The sequence below is a fragment of the Diadema antillarum genome, unplaced genomic scaffold (genome assembly GCF_040938485.1).
Source record: "Diadema antillarum isolate AM-2024a unplaced genomic scaffold, OU_Dant_1.0 seq00002131_RagTag, whole genome shotgun sequence".
In the NCBI taxonomy this organism is placed as follows: Eukaryota; Metazoa; Echinodermata; class Echinoidea; order Diadematoida; family Diadematidae; genus Diadema; species Diadema antillarum.
Window position 1 is genome coordinate 1 of NW_027272771.1, and position 12,634 is coordinate 12,634.

The window sequence follows — 12,634 nt, forward strand, 5'->3', positions numbered from 1 at the left end:
CCCCATCCCCCCCCCCCCCCCATAAAAAAGTGTACTGGTGATGGTAGTCACATAATGCCCATGTTTATCTGTATCAGACTCTAAGCAGAAGGCAAAATGTGCAATCAGCAAGCAGTCAGTTAGCCTGTGTTGTGGTTTGTTTGTGTAAGAGTTATCTTGGCAAGCTTCAGGGATGAGTGAGGTGTTCTTTGAAAACAAACCTTGCAAAGTGTCAGATAATAAGACCCCCCTCTCTGAAAAACAAAAAAGAAGAAAAAAGTTGCCAAACCCTTCAAGCAAGGTGACTAGATAGCACAAGCCAAGCTGCAATTTTGGGCAGTCACAGTACCTTGTAGGCCTACAGTGAACTCGTAATGGAGGTTTGATGAATATCGATATTGGGATTAAATTGTCAAAATACAGTAGGCCTGTATTCACAGTTTTTTTACAATGGTAACTCATGGGGGTATTATTACCTGAGTGCCTTATAGGTATACCTAATGCTAATTATGATTGTAAGAATTGTAAATATAATCCTACATCAACGAGATATGTACATATGTGGATGTGTTTGTATACGGTAATATTCATCAATAACTTAATATAGGGTTTTATATATAATTAGCATCAGTGATGAAAATGTTATCCATCATGTGATTTCTTTGGATGCAGCTCTGTCTCTCTGTCCAAAGTTGTGGCATGCAATGTGTAGACCTATTTAATTTGAAGGGGGGGGGGGGGAGAGATGGACTGCAGGGTGCAAAAACTGAGGCAATGTTGCCAACAGGAAGGTTCCAATGTTTAGCATCATAATTATGTCATGAATGTCTTCCTTGTGTGGAGAAGAAAACGGTGCCTTTGAAAAGACCTCCTCCTGAGCCAGAGGCCTCTGCCTCATCTGTTTGTGTTTCCTGTCCAAACACTGATGAGTGTCCGTGAGTCAAGTTATGGAACTCCCCACACCACCATCATAACATTGCTATAGCTGGCCAAGAATGAACTGCAGCGCTGTTGGGCCATTCACGCTCACAGTGTAAACTATGTGTAAACATGTATTTTTTTTTAAAGAAATGCGTCACTCTATCTATGGTGAAACTTGGCAAAGAACTGTGCCAAAAGGCAGCCAAAATATCACAGGAAAAAAAATACACACTGAACTGTTATATCTCTAACTTACCAGTTTGATTTGAGCACCTACAGCCCTACTCTGAAAAAAAAAAAGAAGAAAACCCAACCCAAGTGTAATTTTTGTAAGAATAATCACCCTACATCTAACTAGCCATGACTGCTTGTGTGATATATGTGATTTTTGAGAGTCAAGTGCATGTTGCTATGGTTACATGCAGACTGTCAAGTTGGTTGTTGCATTCATATGACAGTAAAGAAAAGTCCATTGATACATTTGTTGTTGTTTTTTTCGGATAGTGCACTAACCTAACATTGATTTTTGTTGTTGTTGTTGCAACATGAATCTAAACTATGAAATATTGCAACTGTAAATATCACAATTTGTCCTGACAGCAATAGGCCTCTATATACAAGAAAATGTACATATACTTTCTATAAACTCCTTATTTCTCCCTCCCTCTCTCTCTCTCTCTCTCTTTCTCCTCTGGTGTCCAAAACATCTCAAAAGCCTCTAGTGAGGTTGCTCTTGCCCCGCCTAGCGCATTCTAATATACCTACTGCCCTGATGAGCTCGTTTTTCTTAATTTGGGAGATAAGATGATGAACTGTTATTATTACATGGGTGGTCAGTTCAGAGTCACCCTCAGGAGAGGCCTTCCTTCCAGTCTAGCCTTCAATGAAAGAAAACAAAAAGGACAAACAAAGATTTCATTTCCAAGGAAGAGAAAAGACTATATACCCCGCGTTCACATTGGTCCCCGCGACGCGGGGAAAGTCCCGAGCTGTGGGACTTTCTCCTCCAAAACCATAATGTGAACGCTCGCTGGGACTTGTCCCCTCGTCCCCGCGAAGCAAGTCGGGTACGGGGACAAGATTTGGAGGGGAGAGTGACCTTGGGGCGCAATTGATAGCGTCCAGCTGTGGTCATCAAATGTGCGCATGCGCTATGCCTGGATTCAAGTGGCAGAGCTCGCTCCAAGCCCCAAAATGCCCCCACAGCTCGGGGACAGATGAGATACCAATGTGAACGGTCAGTCGTAAAAAAGATAAGATCTCTTGTGGCTGTCCCCGCGTCGCGGGGACCAATGTGAACGCGGGGATAGTCTACGCAAAGAAGGCAGACTATCAAATCTGACTTCCGAGCACTGTAACTTATGGTGGCCATGACTGGGGGGCTGCCAAAGAAGAACAAAAGCATTTTCAATGGGTTATGCAATTAGCCAGGTGCGTTACTGCATGTCAATGCATAAGTTATCTTTCGTTTGGCATACTTGAAGCCTCCAGTTAGAGATTACCATAGAAAACAGTACCCACACCAAATTGGTCAATACTTTTGGCTTGAATAATGTGGGGATTGTTTAACAGATGTTTCCAACTTCAAAAACTGAAGTTACATAGTCCTACAATTTTTTACGTGGATGCTGCTAGCCTCTGAAAGTAGTGTCATGCACACAGACAAAAATAGCGAGATGTGGATCGTGATCCAAATACTATGTTTGCGTCAAAAAAGTGAAAATCTGTCAGCTGACTAACATGAGATGAATTATGTAGCATTTCGTACTAGACAGTATTGTCAGAATAAACTGTCCAGTAAATGGTTTGTGATTTTTTCATAGATGTTTAGCTAGTGATGGCATAATTCCTAAAACTTTCTGTGTTGAATTGTTTTTCATGCCTTCGAATATCACAATACATGTCTGTCTGTAATATTTAACAATTTCTGCATTTGCAAAACGACAGCGTGAGATAGCCTTCTGTCACCACTATATCAGACAGTTGTCCTTTTGCATATGACCTCAACATTTGTCGTGTCTTACAGGTTTGATCAACCCGTATACTATGTGCTGACTTTGTCATTTACATGTATGTCATGTGTATAAATCATTCTGTCTAGTCAATGGGAGATGATGACTGAACAGATATATTTGTGCCAACGTAAGTTTGTGGCTGTAAAATCAATTTCTCTTGTGATACTTTGAGAACATAATTTTCCTATCCTCACTAATCATTTGGCAAGCTGCTGGGAAAAAAAGAGACACACAGATTATTAGAACAATATGGATGTTTATAAAGTTACTACAGATTGTTCATTGCCAACGCTAATCAAATTTGAGCTTAAAGTGCAACCATGAGGATTAAAAAAAGAATGACGTCGAGAACAGCAAATGAGCGCAAAACACCTACGATGAGGAATGAGAAGAATTCCCATTTCTGAGAAGGAGATAATGTCAGACACCTGCCCGTGTTTTGAAATATGATATCTTCGGCGTGATCTTCTCTTCCGTTGGAGTGTCAGTGAGGTTTTCTTCTCTGTGGCAAATCTAGTGCCATCCGGTCGTGGTGTGAAGGATCAATTACGAAAAAATGACTCAGGAATTAACGGTAATGATAAGCAGGAAGTGCTTATAGCTTATTAAGGCCACCGTACTCATCCATCTCATAGTCCATTTTCTTGGAGCGGAGGTGAGACAATCTAAAGAGAGTCTGGTCAGAAGTCATTCAAAACCTTGTCCTGTGTCCATTTGCAAAGTTTTTTTTTATGACTCTTTGTCTTGGTAGTAATGATGAGGAAAGATTGATGAGACAAATGACTCGGGTACTAGTTCTACAGCTGTGATTTGATGGGAGATTGTCACAAGTGAATTGAGAGTTTAAGGGGGATGGATACGTCAGGAACTCAGAAGCCTTGAAAAAGAGGCTCAAGACCTGGGTCATTGTTAGTTGAAAATAGACAAGAGTGAATGTTTTCTATTAATGATCTGATTGTCCTCATATCCACACAGAATGTTAGCTGTGCTAGCAAGAAGAGACACACAGACTCCATCCAAGGAGTCTCCCATACACCTCTGGAACGAACCTTTAGCAATTCAGTTCAGCCGTAGAGTTCAATCAAAATCCCCTGAAATAGTTTGTCTGTCTTTATATATCCTTCATGCAGATATTTCGATGGATATAGCGCCAACGCTGATCACTTTGTACGACTCAGTAGCAGCAAACAGCCAGGTGCCAGAGGACTCGGCCAAGGATGAAGGGGAGGAGGAGGAGGAGGAAGTGCAGGCTCAGTTGCAGCAGGACTGCCAGTCACGTGACAAGGAAGAGCCAATTGCCTCTGCGGAGACCCCGACAACGTTGGCTGCGGTGCGCCCGCGAGGGTCAGAAGCATGTGCGCCTGCCACCGATGATGTCACCCCTGTAACCCAGGGAAAGTGTAGTGCTGAAGAGCTCGGCGACACGCGGGCCCGGGAAGGCAGGGTGTGCGAGCAGGCGGCTGGAGAGGGGAGGACAGTCCACGGACCAATCCCTCCTGCCAATCACAGCTTCTTGCACTCCGAGGGACTGCGAGTGCCGCTCCTGGACGGTGACAATATCGATTCATATCTTGACAGGACTACAGAAACACAGCGAGACAATGGCTCACCCGGCTGCAATAGCGTTTCAAGTGCAAATATGGAATCCCCGATGCCGTGTCGGGATAAAGTGAACCTGAATGGAGCTCGCGACGCTAACCACAACGTGGAAGATTCCAGTAGGATGGTTAGCAGTGACAGTCCGGAAAATATGGCAATAGATGTAGACTTCAACAGCAATAGCAATAATGACTGCAGACCGCGGGCCCAGAGCGCAGATCTCTTGTCAGATAACAGGCGATGGAGCCAGAGGCAGAGACCTGCCAGTGCCGAGATTGCCTCGGTGGACTACACAGATGATGGGGGCCCATCGTCGGAGACTGTCGCCCACAAGGACGACCAGCCGCATGGGAGCGGCTCCCCGGTCAGGCAGAATTCATCTCGGATAAACCCGCCCATCCTCGTCACCAATGCACCCCTCCAGCATGAGGCGATGTCTCCGCCCACTTCGCCTCCAACATCACCCCCAATGAGCCCCACCTTAAAGAGACCAAAGGCGGTCTTTGCCATACCAGGAATACCCTATGTAGATCGGATCGTGGAGGAGATCATAGACACAGAGAGGAGTTATGTCAGGGATCTAGGTGCCATCATCCAGGTAAAGCTGTCTATTTGAACAATCAATCATTTAGGAAAATGGACCATCTTTTGCTACAAATTTTGTATTATCTGGCAGGTGATGATTGTGAAATTACCTTTTTGAGTTTAACGAAGAGACACAAGGTCATATGAAACAACAAGACATTTCAAATCTGCCCAATCTAAACATTAGATACTGCAAGAAAGCACTGTAGGAATCACACTGAATTGTAGTGAATGTAATTCCTTTTCTAAGTGATGAATGTCCATTTCAGGGTAGAGAAAACGTGTTCCTGTTTATTCAAGCCTAGGATCACTAGACAACAATGCAGCCTTCAGAGAAACTAGTTTCATTTAAAATTGAGCTTACTCCTGAAACTGGTGTTAGTTTCAATCTTATAACCTCTCTCTCAAACTCTCTCTCATTGTGGGTAGAATTCAAAGGGAGTCTATGTTGATTGAGATACAGATGTTTAGATATCTATTGGCACAATGCATACGAGACCTCACAGCCACCAGCACGAAGGGGATAACATACTTTGCAACAGACTGAAGGGGGGGGGGGGGGGGGAACAAAATAAAACTCACACCAAAACAAACATGCAATCAATGCAGATCATAACAAACAGGAAGGTCTCACAATTATCACTAAAAAGACTCGCTTCTGGTGTGAAAGAGATCACCATTAAAGGGGAAGGCTAGTAACTGATCAGTGGGAATCGGTGGAAATGCTGGGAGATGATTGTTCCAATCCTTATGGGATTCATTCAAGAATACATTATCATTTTTGTTGTGTGAAAACTATTTGCTTCAGAATGGTCTCATATTCAAGTAATGTGCAGTTTAATGTTTCCAGGTAAGCGTCCCTGGTCAGTGACGGGGCATTAATCTGCACATTACTTGAATATGAGACCGTTCTGAAGCAAATGATTTTCACACAACAGTAGATATATAATGTACTCTTAAATGAATCCCACAAGGATTGGAACAATCATCCCCCAGCATTCGCACTGATTCCCACTGATCAGGTACTAGCCTTCCCCTTTAAGACTATGATGTCCATTTGAGTCAGATCTAGAAGGACTGCCATGCATTCATAAGTTCCAGTGTCCAAACATTGTCCTCTTGATATTAGAGATCTTGTGTATCAGTTTTCCTTCAAAAAATGCAACCCTTCAATGAAAAAAAAAACCAACAACAACAACAACAAACAAACATAAACAAATATGCCAATAGTTCTCTTAAAATCATTTTCCATGTAATCATGAAAATTACCATATATGAATAAGTTCTAGCGTCCATACATTGTCCGCTTGATTTTATGGGGCTTTGCCTATCAGTTGTCCTTTGAAATAAACAAATACAAGAAAAAATATTACAGAAATTCTAGAACTACTTTCCATATGAGTGCTATAATTTCTGCATTATTTAACCAATTCAAGAGTTTAATAGTTTTTATGATATTTTTCTCTAGAACTGTCAAGTTTTCATGAAAAGAAATGCATAATCAAAGCTGCATCTGTCTGCACAAGATCAGGCATGGCACTTCTTTTCATGGAGTTATAGCAAAATATCTGAGATGATTGTTGATGTTGACTATGTCTACTCATTTTGTATGAACTACGGCAGAAGTTGTATTTTTAGATACAATGTGACTCAAAAGCAGGTTTTATGTCAAGATTTTTTAATGAAGATTTTGATGAATTTAGTTTCTGCATATAATTCTGAAATATTTTTATCAAATGTGGGAACTACTGCATAATTTTTACAGAAGTTCAAATCTTTCAATTCAATTTCAATTTAAGTGAGCTTTTATTTCCATCCAACAGAAATGTAAAACAAATCTTCATAGTTATTACATGAGGGTATTTTTATTTTTAGTTGGTCTGTGAAGCTCAGTGAATAGTTTATGACATTTACAGCTTTGTAGTCATGTGGCTAACCCATTTCACATCAAAAGTGTTCCCCCCCCCAAAAAAAAAAAAAAAAATAGTTTGTGTTTTGGTATCCATGGATATTGTGATAGTTCAATAGCTACATATCTCTCATGAGCTTGAAAAAGTCCAGAGGCTAAGAAGAGGTAGGGCAATATGAAATGAGTGGTGTTAGCAGAGAAGGTCAGATTTTAACTGCAATTAATATTCCGATTTGCATCTGAATTTTGAGCCAGCTACGCCTACTTGGGCATATATGGGCCGGAGATTAAAGTCGTAAAAGTTCTTGTCAGTTTGCATACATGATGTTTACTTCGAGATGAATGCTGTTTCACTGTACTATTATATTTTGTGGGAATTCTTTTGAAACCTTTGGATGTGGTATGGTTTTGTACCACCGGTTTGAAATGAACAATTTATACTTGGTGCCATGGACAAGCTCATGTTGTGTACTGGGTATGGTGGATTAACTGTTTGGTTGAGAAAATCTCCCCTTCTTTGTGTTGTCACGCATAAATGATGTCTCCGTGTTATGTGAGAGCAACTTCTCTGCAGTGATTTTTTTTTTTTTAATTTCCCTCACAAAGCTTGGAGAGTAATTGTGTTCATATTGCGGGCGTAAGCCAATTACAAGCTCAGAGTCGCTTTCATAAAAAGACTGTTTATTGAAGGATATGGAGGTATTGACAGGTAATGCCAATGATTTTCCAGTTGAGGAGCACAATTACTGCAAATTTGTTGTGATCAATCGAAGGACTGGTGAAACCTAAGGAAGAATAACATTGACGTCTAGGCTAACAATGTGAAAGGGTCGTAGGAGAGCTGTATTTTTTAAGACTAAGAGGGGCTTCACAATTACCAAAGCATTTATTTAAAATCACGTTTTCTGAAACGTGTTTGTAAACTTTTTTTCTAGAGGGTATACTGAGAGTCAGACACACATAAAATGAGCCCCTCGTGTACTCCTAACTACAAACAGAATTCTATGCAACAGTGGCGTCATTAACTCCGTGGCATGTCAATCAAAGATGCTACTCTTGGTACACTCCCATGTAAAGAGTATGTACATGTATATCTATGCACACACCATGAAGGTCAAGTTAAGCATCACCCTTTGACAGATTAAACTGTTCAGAGTCCCAAAAGTGCTTCCAAATTCATTCAAGTCATCAATGGAGAACACCTCTGGACCACAACTGGCAAAATTTGATTTGAAGAATGTGCTTGTGAAAATTGTGAGTCAAGTTTCCTGTCTGACTTAACAAAACAAAAAAAAGAATACTTACTCATTTGATGTCTATAGAAAGTGTTAAGGACAAGTCCACCTTCATATACATGTTGATTGAGGGAATGCAACAATATTAGTAGAACACATCAGTGAAAGTTTGGGGAAAATCGAACAATCTGTTCAAAAGTTATGAATTTTTAAAGTATCTGTGCTGTCACTGCTGGATGAGAAGACTACTACAGCGTATGATGTCACTTGCATACAAGGATATAAGGAAAATAAAAAGAGAATTTCACAAAACTTTACTTTTTGAATAAAGTGCACAGTTATTCGTCTTGTTACTGACATATGTTAAGGGTAATATTATTCCCCCGTCTTCTGAAAGAGAGAAGTCGAGTATTCCTATGCAAGGCTAGAAAAGTGAAAATATGTTAAATTTCTTTATTCTTTCTTTATATCATTGTACACATGTGACATCACAAGCTATACGTAGTAGTCTTCTCATCCAGCCGTGACTGAGCATGAACTTCAAAAATTCATAACTTTTGAACGGATCGTCCGATTTTCCTCAAACTCTCACTGATGTGTTCTACCAATATTGCTGTATTCTCTTAATATAACCCACATGTCTATGAAGGTGAACCTGCCCTTTAACCCGTTGAGGACGGTTTGATTTTGCTACAACACGCAATTCCCATAGACACCTGCCCGAGTATACTCGGGACTCGTCCTCAACGGGTTAAACATGTATACAAGTGATTTCTACACAAGTGTGAAAACCCTCAAAATTTTGTGATACCACTTTTCTAATGTTTCTGCAGACTAGGCATTACTATTTTTATAGCTGAAGTGTATTATCGTCCTCCAGTGACATTGGGTTGGGCAGAATCACAAACAGATGTGGGTTGACAGTTCTGTTTTTGTAATATATACTATAGTCCGCATGACATAAACCACTGGCAAGAACTATATACAGCTAGTATCATTTATGATATTTTACTCCCCCCCCAAAAAAAAAAAAAAAATATATATATAGTCTTTTAAAGATGACCTTTTTTTGTAATCAATGAAACATTATGTACTGAGGATAGCCATACATGTACGATGCCAGTAGTATGCAATGTGATGACATTGGAAATATTTCTACCTGCAGTCCTAGTCAATGTTTCAAACATGAGACATAAAAGGAAGGATGGGGAGGGGATATGAGATATATTTCAACAGTTAATCATTCTCAACTTGCAGCAAGTAACCACAACCTTTGGGGTGAGGTAGAAAGGCATGAGCTTGACTCGTATAAGTAGCGCCCAGGGTCGGCTGGTAGATAGCAGGATTCTCTAGATGACAATATCTGTCGGGTCACTGCCATTTTCGTTCAGATTCCACCCAATTTCCTCCTCATAGGAAGGCATTTCTGTATCACAGTAGAACATGTCAGGATATTTTGGCAGCCGCAGGGAGGAATAAAATTTTGATTTCTCGCATCATCTTGCAGTAATCTAGGAATTTCCATAGTGATCTGTAATTGAAAAAAAAAAAGGTCCATTCTTCAAATGTTAGGAGCCTATATATTGGATATGCTCAGGATGTTATGGTAGATCTCACGATCCATAATGATTGATTAAATTATGTGAAGCATATCAATGCTGGGAACTCCACAAGTAGGAACTGTCACTTTTGGGTTGCTTGGCCTCTTTAAAGTCAAGTTTAATCACTAGTCAAATGTCAAGGGTCTTGCATGAGAGAGAGAGACGAGTAATGTATGAAATGAATTTCAACCGGAGAAACTTAATGATGTAAAGTGAAGATGATATTGATGTAAAGAGCATAGAACTTTATTGTCATGAGTGCTTTCCTTGCACTTCTGGGAATATGAGTATACACATGAAGAAACAACAAAACTGATTTGCATCGTATCACTGCATATACCCAGATTTGAAAAGAAGAAATTCATGGTTCTGTGGCTATAATTCTACACAGTGTGTCACTGGTAGTGAGGAATGCAAAATATATGATGGCTTTGATTTTGGTGGAAGTAGGTTTGATTTTTCATCTATAGAAGAGTTTAGGGTCTTACTTGTATGTACCTGTCTTCAGGATCGCTGTAGGTGCTGTGGGGAGTGATGGATAGTGTAGGGGTTTTTTCCGCACCTGGATGCAATTGGTTCCATAATACTCTGTTTGATCCTTGCATTGTTATGATTGGAGAGGGGCGGCTGCCCCCCTTGGCAGGATTTTTGAAGTTTTAAGTGCATTTAAAGTGAGTGCAACTGAATCAACAGGGTAGGGCAGGTAATGCAGAGCATAGTGAAAGAGAGAGAGAAAAAGAGGGGGGCAGAGATTGGGGGTTGGGAGAGGGAGAGGATGGGAGGGGAGGGGGAGGGTAGGGAGGGGGCTATGGGAAAGTGGGGACATAGAAAAAACAAATTGTAAAACATACCCAAGTTCATAGACCTTCAGGACCTTCAAACTCCTTCTGCAGCTAGCGTGCCAGAGCACTGGGTCTGTGATGATAGATGAACTTGATAGGCAAGTTTAAAGTGTTTTAACACCTCTTTGTAATGGAGAGATAAGAATCGTACATCCAGTAGATGAAAGATAAGCTCCTTCCTATATTTTCATATATGTTAAATGAGGTTATTGAGAAATTGCTGGGTCTAGAATCGAAAAGGCCCTGTGAGTGACTGCTCGTGATGAGATGTGACATTTGGAATTGTTTAGTCTTGTTAGTGATTAAAAGGGAATGGAGTGTGAATGATTTAAACTATCTCTTAGGAAAAGAGCAGTCCTGAGGTATGACAGCCTGGTGTTTACCCAGGCTACCAAACTAACTCGACTCAGGCCGAATTTGGTCTCACAGTATACAGAGAATAGACTCTTTGTGTATTTAAATCAGCATGTGGTGAAAGATTTGATCATTGGGTGGAGACAGATGTGATGATGACAATAATGATTTGAAAATAGACCCACTCACACATACTATTCCTAATCTCAGCAACAGTGATGTGATTTGTTGACGAACATATCAGTTTTAGATGTAGGGCCTATTTATTTGCTATCACTGTGATTTAATTCATCTATTACTTGTCACTTTGTTGACACATATCCCCTTTGTATTACATTTTTGATTTGCAGGGCTACATGAGAACCATGGAGAACAATCCAAACATTCATCTCAGCGAGGAGAAGTTCAACACTCTTTTCTGTAACCTGGAGGATATCCATTCATTCAACTGGTGAGTAGACAGACAGCTAGATGACCCTCTTTATCCAGCAATATTCATTGATTTCTCTTCATGTGTTGTCCATGATTTTTTTTTCTTTTCTGTTAACCATTATTTTCTTCTGTTCTCACTTTACTCTTCTGTAGCACGTTTCCTTTATGTCTTAAGTTTGATCCACGGCTATGTCTTTCAAGTATGTTTTTCCTCTCTTTAACCTTATATACTTCACACAAAGTCTTCCATCAGGCTCATGCATTTTGCTCTATCAGATAAGCCCATAAGTGCTCAATTAGCTCATCTGCTAGTCTTGAACATAGGCTGTTGCTTCTAACAGCTCAATGGGCCTGAAGATAATCAAATTGGTTAGTCTTCTTTTAGTCTGATGCATTTTGATATTTGGACTTTGGCAGAGTATTGCTTTTGTGTGGTGGTACTTTTGTCCTTGAAATCAGCTTCATCATCCCTGTACTCTTCCCTCTCTCCCTGTCAGACAATTTCAGCTTTGTAATGTCGATATTAGAAATGCTTTGTTCATTTAATCAAGTATAAGTTCCTGTGGGCCCATGTTGTCTCCTCCCTGTCCTAAAATGGACCCTAAGTGTATATTTCCATCCTTTATTGGAACTGCGCGATGACAGGTATGATTGCAAGTAATTTTTACCTCGTCATGCTCATGTCTGTAAGAAAACCACTGTCATTAATGTCCAAGCTAACTTTCAATATTAACTATTTTATTGGTCTGTTTTTTTGGCACTGCTGACATGAAGTTATTGTTTTAGTTTTTTTTCATGCTGAGATTATTGTGTCGGCCACGAGCCATTCCCCCCAACTTGAGGCAACGTCCAGACTGCAAAATACTTAGCTGCGGTTGATTTTTCCTTGGCATTTCCCACAATGGAGCGATGTGCGATGTACGGTTCTGTGAGAGTTTAAATTCTACAGCGCTGGAAGTGGAATGACCATCTCGGCACCTGTTTTTCTGAATGGCTAAATATAGGCAGCAGCTGTGGTGGGGAATGAGGAACATCAACATGTAATTGGAGCAGAAAGTTGACCATGTGTTGGTTTCCTTCTGATGTATAGATACCACCTTAGCAATGCTTATATTTAGAGGTCCAACAGCCACCCAGTTTGTTTGGATCGAACTTGATCCAC

General features: G+C 40.5%; 1 protein-coding gene across 1 annotated transcript in view; it reads left to right on the plus strand.

Moving 5' to 3' along the window:
- Positions 1-4,045: 4,045 nt before the first annotated feature.
- Positions 4,046-12,634, plus strand: part of LOC139714011 (uncharacterized) — a gene marked incomplete at both ends in the record, with an annotated part of 56,368 nt that continues 47,779 nt past the window's right edge. Inside the window, 2 exons of the mRNA XM_071625736.1 lie at positions 4,046-5,112; positions 11,391-11,491. Of these exons, the coding sequence (XP_071481837.1) occupies positions 4,046-5,112; positions 11,391-11,491 (1,168 nt within the window). The remainder of the gene's footprint in view (positions 5,113-11,390; positions 11,492-12,634) is intronic.